General features: G+C 60.3%; 1 protein-coding gene across 1 annotated transcript in view; it reads left to right on the top strand.

Moving 5' to 3' along the window:
• LOC134653165 (structural maintenance of chromosomes protein 1A) overlaps window positions 1–13,419 on the top strand; it is a 47,214-nt gene that overhangs the window by 15,633 nt on the left and 18,162 nt on the right. The window contains exons 10-11 of the mRNA XM_063508514.1: window positions 12,476–12,583; window positions 12,723–12,884. Coding sequence (XP_063364584.1) covers window positions 12,476–12,583; window positions 12,723–12,884 — 270 coding nt within the window. The remainder of the gene's footprint in view (window positions 1–12,475; window positions 12,584–12,722; window positions 12,885–13,419) is intronic.

Below are 13,419 nucleotides of genomic sequence, written 5' to 3'. Positions count from 1 at the left end.
GAACAGCTGGAGGTGGAAGCGTCCGCCGGCAGGCGGCCCGCTACCTGCAGGAGCTGGACTCCGTGAACCGCGAGCAGAAGGCCGACCAGGACCGCCTGGACAACGAGCTGCGCCGCAAGGGCGAGCTGGAGAACAAGCACCGCCAGAAGGTATGTCACTACACACTGGACACTAGCCTCTAATACGAACAGCTGGAGGTGGAAGCGTCGCGGCAGGCGGCCCGCTACCTGCAGGAGCTGGACTCCGTGAACCGCGAGCAGAAGGCCGACCAGGACGCCCTGACAACGAGCTGCGCCGCAAGGGCGAGCTGGAGAACAAGCACCGCCAGAAGGTATGTCACTACACACTGGACACTAGCCTCTAATACGAACAGCTGGAGGTGGAAGCGTCGCGGCAGGCGGCCCGCTACCTGCAGGAGCTGGACTCCGTGAACCGCGAGCAGAAGGCCGACCAGGACCGCCTGGACAACGAGCTGCGCGCAAGGGCGAGCTGGAGAACAAGCACCGCCAGAAGGTATGTCACTACACACTGGACACTAGCCTCTAATACGAACAGCTGGAGGTGGAAGCGTCGCGGCAGGCGGCCCGCTACCTGCAGGAGCTGGACTCCGTGAACCGCGAGCAGAAGGCCGACCAGGACCGCCTGGACAACGAGCTGCGCCGCAAGGGCGAGCTGGAGAACAAGCACCGCCAGAAGGTATGTCACTACACACTGGACACTAGCCTCTAATACGAACAGCTGGAGGTGGAAGCGTCGCGGCAGGCGGCCCGCTACCTGCAGGAGCTGGACTCCGTGAACCGCGAGCAGAAGGCCGACCAGGACCGCCTGGACAACGAGCTGCGCCGCAAGGGCGAGCTGGAGAACAAGCACCGCCAGAAGGTATGTCACTACACACTGGACACTAGCCTCTAATACGAACAGCTGGAGGTGGAAGCGTCGCGGCAGGCGGCCCGCTACCTGCAGGAGCTGGACTCCGTGAACCGCGAGCAGAAGGCCGACCAGGACCGCCTGGACAACGAGCTGCGCCGCAAGGGCGAGCTGGAGAACAAGCACCGCCAGAAGGTATGTCACTACACACTGGACACTAGCCTCTAATACGAACAGCTGGAGGTGGAAGCGTCGCGGCAGGCGGCCCGCTACCTGCAGGAGCTGGACTCCGTGAACCGCGAGCAGAAGGCCGACCAGGACCGCCTGGACAACGAGCTGCGCCGCAAGGGCGAGCTGGAGAACAAGCACCGCCAGAAGGTATGTCACTACACACTGGACACTAGCCTCTAATACGAACAGCTGGAGGTGGAAGCGTCGCGGCAGGCGGCCCGCTACCTGCAGGAGCTGGACTCCGTGAACCGCGAGCAGAAGGCCGACCAGGACCGCCTGGACAACGAGCTGCGCCGCAAGGGCGAGCTGGAGAACAAGCACCGCCAGAAGGTATGTCACTACACACTGGACACTAGCCTCTAATACGAACAGCTGGAGGTGGAAGCGTCGCGGCAGGCGGCCCGCTACCTGCAGGAGCTGGACTCCGTGAACCGCGAGCAGAAGGCCGACCAGGACCGCCTGGACAACGAGCTGCGCCGCAAGGGCGAGCTGGAGAACAAGCACCGCCAGAAGGTATGTCACTACACACTGGACACTAGCCTCTAATACGAACAGCTGGAGGTGGAAGCGTCGCGGCAGGCGGCCCGCTACCTGCAGGAGCTGGACTCCGTGAACCGCGAGCAGAAGGCCGACCAGGACCGCCTGGACAACGAGCTGCGCCGCAAGGGCGAGCTGGAGAACAAGCACCGCCAGAAGGTATGTCACTACACACTGGACACTAGCCTCTAATACGAACAGCTGGAGGTGGAAGCGTCGCGGCAGGCGGCCCGCTACCTGCAGGAGCTGGACTCCGTGAACCGCGAGCAGAAGGCCGACCAGGACCGCCTGGACAACGAGCTGCGCCGCAAGGGCGAGCTGGAGAACAAGCACCGCCAGAAGGTATGTCACTACACACTGGACACTAGCCTCTAATACGAACAGCTGGAGGTGGAAGCGTCGCGGCAGGCGGCCCGCTACCTGCAGGAGCTGGACTCCGTGAACCGCGAGCAGAAGGCCGACCAGGACCGCCTGGACAACGAGCTGCGCCGCAAGGGCGAGCTGGAGAACAAGCACCGCCAGAAGGTATGTCACTACACACTGGACACTAGCCTCTAATACGAACAGCTGGAGGTGGAAGCGTCGCGGCAGGCGGCCCGCTACCTGCAGGAGCTGGACTCCGTGAACCGCGAGCAGAAGGCCGACCAGGACCGCCTGGACAACGAGCTGCGCCGCAAGGGCGAGCTGGAGAACAAGCACCGCCAGAAGGTATGTCACTACACACTGGACACTAGCCTCTAATACGAACAGCTGGAGGTGGAAGCGTCGCGGCAGGCGGCCCGCTACCTGCAGGAGCTGGACTCCGTGAACCGCGAGCAGAAGGCCGACCAGGACCGCCTGGACAACGAGCTGCGCCGCAAGGGCGAGCTGGAGAACAAGCACCGCCAGAAGGTATGTCACTACACACTGGACACTAGCCTCTAATACGAACAGCTGGAGGTGGAAGCGTCGCGGCAGGCGGCCCGCTACCTGCAGGAGCTGGACTCCGTGAACCGCGAGCAGAAGGCCGACCAGGACCGCCTGGACAACGAGCTGCGCCGCAAGGGCGAGCTGGAGAACAAGCACCGCCAGAAGGTATGTCACTACACACTGGACACTAGCCTCTAATACGAACAGCTGGAGGTGGAAGCGTCGCGGCAGGCGGCCCGCTACCTGCAGGAGCTGGACTCCGTGAACCGCGAGCAGAAGGCCGACCAGGACCGCCTGGACAACGAGCTGCGCCGCAAGGGCGAGCTGGAGAACAAGCACCGCCAGAAGGTATGTCACTACACACTGGACACTAGCCTCTAATACGAACAGCTGGAGGTGGAAGCGTCGCGGCAGGCGGCCCGCTACCTGCAGGAGCTGGACTCCGTGAACCGCGAGCAGAAGGCCGACCAGGACCGCCTGGACAACGAGCTGCGCCGCAAGGGCGAGCTGGAGAACAAGCACCGCCAGAAGGTATGTCACTACACACTGGACACTAGCCTCTAATACGAACAGCTGGAGGTGGAAGCGTCGCGGCAGGCGGCCCGCTACCTGCAGGAGCTGGACTCCGTGAACCGCGAGCAGAAGGCCGACCAGGACCGCCTGGACAACGAGCTGCGCCGCAAGGGCGAGCTGGAGAACAAGCACCGCCAGAAGGTATGTCACTACACACTGGACACTAGCCTCTAATACGAACAGCTGGAGGTGGAAGCGTCGCGGCAGGCGGCCCGCTACCTGCAGGAGCTGGACTCCGTGAACCGCGAGCAGAAGGCCGACCAGGACCGCCTGGACAACGAGCTGCGCCGCAAGGGCGAGCTGGAGAACAAGCACCGCCAGAAGGTATGTCACTACACACTGGACACTAGCCTCTAATACGAACAGCTGGAGGTGGAAGCGTCGCGGCAGGCGGCCCGCTACCTGCAGGAGCTGGACTCCGTGAACCGCGAGCAGAAGGCCGACCAGGACCGCCTGGACAACGAGCTGCGCCGCAAGGGCGAGCTGGAGAACAAGCACCGCCAGAAGGTATGTCACTACACACTGGACACTAGCCTCTAATACGAACAGCTGGAGGTGGAAGCGTCGCGGCAGGCGGCCCGCTACCTGCAGGAGCTGGACTCCGTGAACCGCGAGCAGAAGGCCGACCAGGACCGCCTGGACAACGAGCTGCGCCGCAAGGGCGAGCTGGAGAACAAGCACCGCCAGAAGGTATGTCACTACACACTGGACACTAGCCTCTAATACGAACAGCTGGAGGTGGAAGCGTCGCGGCAGGCGGCCCGCTACCTGCAGGAGCTGGACTCCGTGAACCGCGAGCAGAAGGCCGACCAGGACCGCCTGGACAACGAGCTGCGCCGCAAGGGCGAGCTGGAGAACAAGCACCGCCAGAAGGTATGTCACTACACACTGGACACTAGCCTCTAATACGAACAGCTGGAGGTGGAAGCGTCGCGGCAGGCGGCCCGCTACCTGCAGGAGCTGGACTCCGTGAACCGCGAGCAGAAGGCCGACCAGGACCGCCTGGACAACGAGCTGCGCCGCAAGGGCGAGCTGGAGAACAAGCACCGCCAGAAGGTATGTCACTACACACTGGACACTAGCCTCTAATACGAACAGCTGGAGGTGGAAGCGTCGCGGCAGGCGGCCCGCTACCTGCAGGAGCTGGACTCCGTGAACCGCGAGCAGAAGGCCGACCAGGACCGCCTGGACAACGAGCTGCGCCGCAAGGGCGAGCTGGAGAACAAGCACCGCCAGAAGGTATGTCACTACACACTGGACACTAGCCTCTAATACGAACAGCTGGAGGTGGAAGCGTCGCGGCAGGCGGCCCGCTACCTGCAGGAGCTGGACTCCGTGAACCGCGAGCAGAAGGCCGACCAGGACCGCCTGGACAACGAGCTGCGCCGCAAGGGCGAGCTGGAGAACAAGCACCGCCAGAAGGTATGTCACTACACACTGGACACTAGCCTCTAATACGAACAGCTGGAGGTGGAAGCGTCGCGGCAGGCGGCCCGCTACCTGCAGGAGCTGGACTCCGTGAACCGCGAGCAGAAGGCCGACCAGGACCGCCTGGACAACGAGCTGCGCCGCAAGGGCGAGCTGGAGAACAAGCACCGCCAGAAGGTATGTCACTACACACTGGACACTAGCCTCTAATACGAACAGCTGGAGGTGGAAGCGTCGCGGCAGGCGGCCCGCTACCTGCAGGAGCTGGACTCCGTGAACCGCGAGCAGAAGGCCGACCAGGACCGCCTGGACAACGAGCTGCGCCGCAAGGGCGAGCTGGAGAACAAGCACCGCCAGAAGGTATGTCACTACACACTGGACACTAGCCTCTAATACGAACAGCTGGAGGTGGAAGCGTCGCGGCAGGCGGCCCGCTACCTGCAGGAGCTGGACTCCGTGAACCGCGAGCAGAAGGCCGACCAGGACCGCCTGGACAACGAGCTGCGCCGCAAGGGCGAGCTGGAGAACAAGCACCGCCAGAAGGTATGTCACTACACACTGGACACTAGCCTCTAATACGAACAGCTGGAGGTGGAAGCGTCGCGGCAGGCGGCCCGCTACCTGCAGGAGCTGGACTCCGTGAACCGCGAGCAGAAGGCCGACCAGGACCGCCTGGACAACGAGCTGCGCCGCAAGGGCGAGCTGGAGAACAAGCACCGCCAGAAGGTATGTCACTACACACTGGACACTAGCCTCTAATACGAACAGCTGGAGGTGGAAGCGTCGCGGCAGGCGGCCCGCTACCTGCAGGAGCTGGACTCCGTGAACCGCGAGCAGAAGGCCGACCAGGACCGCCTGGACAACGAGCTGCGCCGCAAGGGCGAGCTGGAGAACAAGCACCGCCAGAAGGTATGTCACTACACACTGGACACTAGCCTCTAATACGAACAGCTGGAGGTGGAAGCGTCGCGGCAGGCGGCCCGCTACCTGCAGGAGCTGGACTCCGTGAACCGCGAGCAGAAGGCCGACCAGGACCGCCTGGACAACGAGCTGCGCCGCAAGGGCGAGCTGGAGAACAAGCACCGCCAGAAGGTATGTCACTACACACTGGACACTAGCCTCTAATACGAACAGCTGGAGGTGGAAGCGTCGCGGCAGGCGGCCCGCTACCTGCAGGAGCTGGACTCCGTGAACCGCGAGCAGAAGGCCGACCAGGACCGCCTGGACAACGAGCTGCGCCGCAAGGGCGAGCTGGAGAACAAGCACCGCCAGAAGGTATGTCACTACACACTGGACACTAGCCTCTAATACGAACAGCTGGAGGTGGAAGCGTCGCGGCAGGCGGCCCGCTACCTGCAGGAGCTGGACTCCGTGAACCGCGAGCAGAAGGCCGACCAGGACCGCCTGGACAACGAGCTGCGCCGCAAGGGCGAGCTGGAGAACAAGCACCGCCAGAAGGTATGTCACTACACACTGGACACTAGCCTCTAATACGAACAGCTGGAGGTGGAAGCGTCGCGGCAGGCGGCCCGCTACCTGCAGGAGCTGGACTCCGTGAACCGCGAGCAGAAGGCCGACCAGGACCGCCTGGACAACGAGCTGCGCCGCAAGGGCGAGCTGGAGAACAAGCACCGCCAGAAGGTATGTCACTACACACTGGACACTAGCCTCTAATACGAACAGCTGGAGGTGGAAGCGTCGCGGCAGGCGGCCCGCTACCTGCAGGAGCTGGACTCCGTGAACCGCGAGCAGAAGGCCGACCAGGACCGCCTGGACAACGAGCTGCGCCGCAAGGGCGAGCTGGAGAACAAGCACCGCCAGAAGGTATGTCACTACACACTGGACACTAGCCTCTAATACGAACAGCTGGAGGTGGAAGCGTCGCGGCAGGCGGCCCGCTACCTGCAGGAGCTGGACTCCGTGAACCGCGAGCAGAAGGCCGACCAGGACCGCCTGGACAACGAGCTGCGCCGCAAGGGCGAGCTGGAGAACAAGCACCGCCAGAAGGTATGTCACTACACACTGGACACTAGCCTCTAATACGAACAGCTGGAGGTGGAAGCGTCGCGGCAGGCGGCCCGCTACCTGCAGGAGCTGGACTCCGTGAACCGCGAGCAGAAGGCCGACCAGGACCGCCTGGACAACGAGCTGCGCCGCAAGGGCGAGCTGGAGAACAAGCACCGCCAGAAGGTATGTCACTACACACTGGACACTAGCCTCTAATACGAACAGCTGGAGGTGGAAGCGTCGCGGCAGGCGGCCCGCTACCTGCAGGAGCTGGACTCCGTGAACCGCGAGCAGAAGGCCGACCAGGACCGCCTGGACAACGAGCTGCGCCGCAAGGGCGAGCTGGAGAACAAGCACCGCCAGAAGGTATGTCACTACACACTGGACACTAGCCTCTAATACGAACAGCTGGAGGTGGAAGCGTCGCGGCAGGCGGCCCGCTACCTGCAGGAGCTGGACTCCGTGAACCGCGAGCAGAAGGCCGACCAGGACCGCCTGGACAACGAGCTGCGCCGCAAGGGCGAGCTGGAGAACAAGCACCGCCAGAAGGTATGTCACTACACACTGGACACTAGCCTCTAATACGAACAGCTGGAGGTGGAAGCGTCGCGGCAGGCGGCCCGCTACCTGCAGGAGCTGGACTCCGTGAACCGCGAGCAGAAGGCCGACCAGGACCGCCTGGACAACGAGCTGCGCCGCAAGGGCGAGCTGGAGAACAAGCACCGCCAGAAGGTATGTCACTACACACTGGACACTAGCCTCTAATACGAACAGCTGGAGGTGGAAGCGTCGCGGCAGGCGGCCCGCTACCTGCAGGAGCTGGACTCCGTGAACCGCGAGCAGAAGGCCGACCAGGACCGCCTGGACAACGAGCTGCGCCGCAAGGGCGAGCTGGAGAACAAGCACCGCCAGAAGGTATGTCACTACACACTGGACACTAGCCTCTAATACGAACAGCTGGAGGTGGAAGCGTCGCGGCAGGCGGCCCGCTACCTGCAGGAGCTGGACTCCGTGAACCGCGAGCAGAAGGCCGACCAGGACCGCCTGGACAACGAGCTGCGCCGCAAGGGCGAGCTGGAGAACAAGCACCGCCAGAAGGTATGTCACTACACACTGGACACTAGCCTCTAATACGAACAGCTGGAGGTGGAAGCGTCGCGGCAGGCGGCCCGCTACCTGCAGGAGCTGGACTCCGTGAACCGCGAGCAGAAGGCCGACCAGGACCGCCTGGACAACGAGCTGCGCCGCAAGGGCGAGCTGGAGAACAAGCACCGCCAGAAGGTATGTCACTACACACTGGACACTAGCCTCTAATACGAACAGCTGGAGGTGGAAGCGTCGCGGCAGGCGGCCCGCTACCTGCAGGAGCTGGACTCCGTGAACCGCGAGCAGAAGGCCGACCAGGACCGCCTGGACAACGAGCTGCGCCGCAAGGGCGAGCTGGAGAACAAGCACCGCCAGAAGGTATGTCACTACACACTGGACACTAGCCTCTAATACGAACAGCTGGAGGTGGAAGCGTCGCGGCAGGCGGCCCGCTACCTGCAGGAGCTGGACTCCGTGAACCGCGAGCAGAAGGCCGACCAGGACCGCCTGGACAACGAGCTGCGCCGCAAGGGCGAGCTGGAGAACAAGCACCGCCAGAAGGTATGTCACTACACACTGGACACTAGCCTCTAATACGAACAGCTGGAGGTGGAAGCGTCGCGGCAGGCGGCCCGCTACCTGCAGGAGCTGGACTCCGTGAACCGCGAGCAGAAGGCCGACCAGGACCGCCTGGACAACGAGCTGCGCCGCAAGGGCGAGCTGGAGAACAAGCACCGCCAGAAGGTATGTCACTACACACTGGACACTAGCCTCTAATACGAACAGCTGGAGGTGGAAGCGTCGCGGCAGGCGGCCCGCTACCTGCAGGAGCTGGACTCCGTGAACCGCGAGCAGAAGGCCGACCAGGACCGCCTGGACAACGAGCTGCGCCGCAAGGGCGAGCTGGAGAACAAGCACCGCCAGAAGGTATGTCACTACACACTGGACACTAGCCTCTAATACGAACAGCTGGAGGTGGAAGCGTCGCGGCAGGCGGCCCGCTACCTGCAGGAGCTGGACTCCGTGAACCGCGAGCAGAAGGCCGACCAGGACCGCCTGGACAACGAGCTGCGCCGCAAGGGCGAGCTGGAGAACAAGCACCGCCAGAAGGTATGTCACTACACACTGGACACTAGCCTCTAATACGAACAGCTGGAGGTGGAAGCGTCGCGGCAGGCGGCCCGCTACCTGCAGGAGCTGGACTCCGTGAACCGCGAGCAGAAGGCCGACCAGGACCGCCTGGACAACGAGCTGCGCCGCAAGGGCGAGCTGGAGAACAAGCACCGCCAGAAGGTATGTCACTACACACTGGACACTAGCCTCTAATACGAACAGCTGGAGGTGGAAGCGTCGCGGCAGGCGGCCCGCTACCTGCAGGAGCTGGACTCCGTGAACCGCGAGCAGAAGGCCGACCAGGACCGCCTGGACAACGAGCTGCGCCGCAAGGGCGAGCTGGAGAACAAGCACCGCCAGAAGGTATGTCACTACACACTGGACACTAGCCTCTAATACGAACAGCTGGAGGTGGAAGCGTCGCGGCAGGCGGCCCGCTACCTGCAGGAGCTGGACTCCGTGAACCGCGAGCAGAAGGCCGACCAGGACCGCCTGGACAACGAGCTGCGCCGCAAGGGCGAGCTGGAGAACAAGCACCGCCAGAAGGTATGTCACTACACACTGGACACTAGCCTCTAATACGAACAGCTGGAGGTGGAAGCGTCGCGGCAGGCGGCCCGCTACCTGCAGGAGCTGGACTCCGTGAACCGCGAGCAGAAGGCCGACCAGGACCGCCTGGACAACGAGCTGCGCCGCAAGGGCGAGCTGGAGAACAAGCACCGCCAGAAGGTATGTCACTACACACTGGACACTAGCCTCTAATACGAACAGCTGGAGGTGGAAGCGTCGCGGCAGGCGGCCCGCTACCTGCAGGAGCTGGACTCCGTGAACCGCGAGCAGAAGGCCGACCAGGACCGCCTGGACAACGAGCTGCGCCGCAAGGGCGAGCTGGAGAACAAGCACCGCCAGAAGGTATGTCACTACACACTGGACACTAGCCTCTAATACGAACAGCTGGAGGTGGAAGCGTCGCGGCAGGCGGCCCGCTACCTGCAGGAGCTGGACTCCGTGAACCGCGAGCAGAAGGCCGACCAGGACCGCCTGGACAACGAGCTGCGCCGCAAGGGCGAGCTGGAGAACAAGCACCGCCAGAAGGTATGTCACTACACACTGGACACTAGCCTCTAATACGAACAGCTGGAGGTGGAAGCGTCGCGGCAGGCGGCCCGCTACCTGCAGGAGCTGGACTCCGTGAACCGCGAGCAGAAGGCCGACCAGGACCGCCTGGACAACGAGCTGCGCCGCAAGGGCGAGCTGGAGAACAAGCACCGCCAGAAGGTATGTCACTACACACTGGACACTAGCCTCTAATACGAACAGCTGGAGGTGGAAGCGTCGCGGCAGGCGGCCCGCTACCTGCAGGAGCTGGACTCCGTGAACCGCGAGCAGAAGGCCGACCAGGACCGCCTGGACAACGAGCTGCGCCGCAAGGGCGAGCTGGAGAACAAGCACCGCCAGAAGGTATGTCACTACACACTGGACACTAGCCTCTAATACGAACAGCTGGAGGTGGAAGCGTCGCGGCAGGCGGCCCGCTACCTGCAGGAGCTGGACTCCGTGAACCGCGAGCAGAAGGCCGACCAGGACCGCCTGGACAACGAGCTGCGCCGCAAGGGCGAGCTGGAGAACAAGCACCGCCAGAAGGTATGTCACTACACACTGGACACTAGCCTCTAATACGAACAGCTGGAGGTGGAAGCGTCGCGGCAGGCGGCCCGCTACCTGCAGGAGCTGGACTCCGTGAACCGCGAGCAGAAGGCCGACCAGGACCGCCTGGACAACGAGCTGCGCCGCAAGGGCGAGCTGGAGAACAAGCACCGCCAGAAGGTATGTCACTACACACTGGACACTAGCCTCTAATACGAACAGCTGGAGGTGGAAGCGTCGCGGCAGGCGGCCCGCTACCTGCAGGAGCTGGACTCCGTGAACCGCGAGCAGAAGGCCGACCAGGACCGCCTGGACAACGAGCTGCGCCGCAAGGGCGAGCTGGAGAACAAGCACCGCCAGAAGGTATGTCACTACACACTGGACACTAGCCTCTAATACGAACAGCTGGAGGTGGAAGCGTCGCGGCAGGCGGCCCGCTACCTGCAGGAGCTGGACTCCGTGAACCGCGAGCAGAAGGCCGACCAGGACCGCCTGGACAACGAGCTGCGCCGCAAGGGCGAGCTGGAGAACAAGCACCGCCAGAAGGTATGTCACTACACACTGGACACTAGCCTCTAATACGAACAGCTGGAGGTGGAAGCGTCGCGGCAGGCGGCCCGCTACCTGCAGGAGCTGGACTCCGTGAACCGCGAGCAGAAGGCCGACCAGGACCGCCTGGACAACGAGCTGCGCCGCAAGGGCGAGCTGGAGAACAAGCACCGCCAGAAGGTATGTCACTACACACTGGACACTAGCCTCTAATACGAACAGCTGGAGGTGGAAGCGTCGCGGCAGGCGGCCCGCTACCTGCAGGAGCTGGACTCCGTGAACCGCGAGCAGAAGGCCGACCAGGACCGCCTGGACAACGAGCTGCGCCGCAAGGGCGAGCTGGAGAACAAGCACCGCCAGAAGGTATGTCACTACACACTGGACACTAGCCTCTAATACGAACAGCTGGAGGTGGAAGCGTCGCGGCAGGCGGCCCGCTACCTGCAGGAGCTGGACTCCGTGAACCGCGAGCAGAAGGCCGACCAGGACCGCCTGGACAACGAGCTGCGCCGCAAGGGCGAGCTGGAGAACAAGCACCGCCAGAAGGTATATACAGGGTGGCCCATTTAGATCGGTCAGTATCGGAAAATCTGAAACTATAAGACATACGACGATCTCTTCTTAGGAACCGTGTCATCGATTTTAGTAACAATTAAAACTGCATTCATACATTTAAAAAAAATGTGTACTCAGCTCGGGAATCGAACCCGGACGTTTTGAAAAAAAAAATCTAAAATTATTTCTATTTAGATATCGACTGTGTAGGTCTTAAGCAGTAAATGTTACTATGAAACATGATGTCTGAAATAAATAAAATGCATTGTTTTCATATCCTTTAATTTATTTTAGTATGTTTTCGAAATGGCCACCATTTTTTTCAATACATTTTACATAAAAAAAATTTAAATGTATGAATGCAGTTTTTCTTGTTAAATCGATGACATGGTTCCTAAGAAGAGATCGTCGTATGTCTTATAGCTTCAGATTTTCCCATACTGACCGATCTAAATGGGCCACCCTGTATATGTAAATAAATAAAACTTTATTCAAAAAAACATAGCCATACATTTAATATTAGGTTAATAATATCTTATAAAGTAAGGCTTTTTAGTGACTACCTAAACTAGGAAAATCCTGTATCTCAAGTTTAAAAAAAATAACTACACACTGGACACTAACCTCTAATACGACTCCGCCACGAATAGCAGCCATAATTTTCATGAGGCATAATTTTCACAGTAAACAACTAAACGACTAAGCGAAATTTTGCCTCAGAATCTGGTTAAACGTTGCGATCAACTTGGCTGGTTCTTCGGCCGTTTAATTAGATGCCGGCGTTTAATGAACGGGCTAGGTGGCTAATTACCTGAATATTTTAACCATTTACATCTACCTACACAGTAACTATTTCGCGCGGTGGTTCACTCTTGTATGGACAGTGTGTAATAAATATTTCAAATTTCATACTATAACATTTATAAGTAGGTCCTCTATATGTAATTATTTTATAAAACGCCTCTGTTCGCAGGGTCATGAGAGAAACGAGGCAATGAAGCGCGTGGAGAAACTGAACGAGCACATCCGCAGTTCCGAGCAAGCGCTTGAAGAGCAACGCAGGCTCCGGGCGGAGTTGCAGGTGAATTAGTATAGGCTAGTTGTTGTGAGCCGTATTGTAAAGACATAAGGTACACCAATGGTCAGTTAAAAGTTTTGGCACACTCATTTCGATATTTTTTTTTTTGTATAACAATGTATGACATAATTTATATTAATAGGCGGACGTTGGTTCCTGCCGCAGCCGCGCTGACGAGCTACAAGCGGCACTAGAAGACGTCGCCTCTCAGCTCGGCGACGCGCGCGTCGACAAACACGAGGAGGCGAGGAGGAGGAAGAAACAGGAGATCGTCGAGAACTTCAAGCGGGAGATACCCGGCGTGGTGAGTTATGTCACAGGGCGGACACGCCATACATCAAAAATGATTTGCGTTTATATGTGTGCGGGGCACGTCTGTACACGCGTCATTGAGTTTCTGACGGAATCCTGACATGCTCTCAGTAGAGCGACTTACGCACACATTCATGTCGTGGCCTGTCGCGGGCGAGGTAATCTGAATCGGGGCGGGGCGGTGCGTGTCCGTTCTGTATGATAATACTATTACTTATTCTGTGGTTATGTAGCTACATTCGTTCGCCTAATGGCCGCGTGCAAACCTAAGCGACGATACAGACGGACTGCAACCCTACTGCAACTTGTATGGGAACTGCACGGCAACTGCTACGTCGGCGTGCAGTTCCCATACAAGTTGCAGTAGGGTTGCAGTCCGTCTGTACCGGCCCTAAGGATGCCAGATATCCGACTTGGGTGACCGACATAATTTAAGGCAGATAAACACAGCAGTTATTCTTAGTAATTTTCTATTGCAAATCATTTTGCACAAGATAAAGCGACCAATCGACCGTACCGTTCTTCAG

The sequence above is a fragment of the Cydia amplana genome, chromosome 12, assembly GCF_948474715.1.
Source record: "Cydia amplana chromosome 12, ilCydAmpl1.1, whole genome shotgun sequence".
NCBI lineage: Eukaryota > Metazoa > Arthropoda > Insecta > Lepidoptera > Tortricidae > Cydia > Cydia amplana.
Note: the sequence above shows the minus strand (reverse complement) of the source record. Positions and strands in the feature narration are given on the sequence as shown.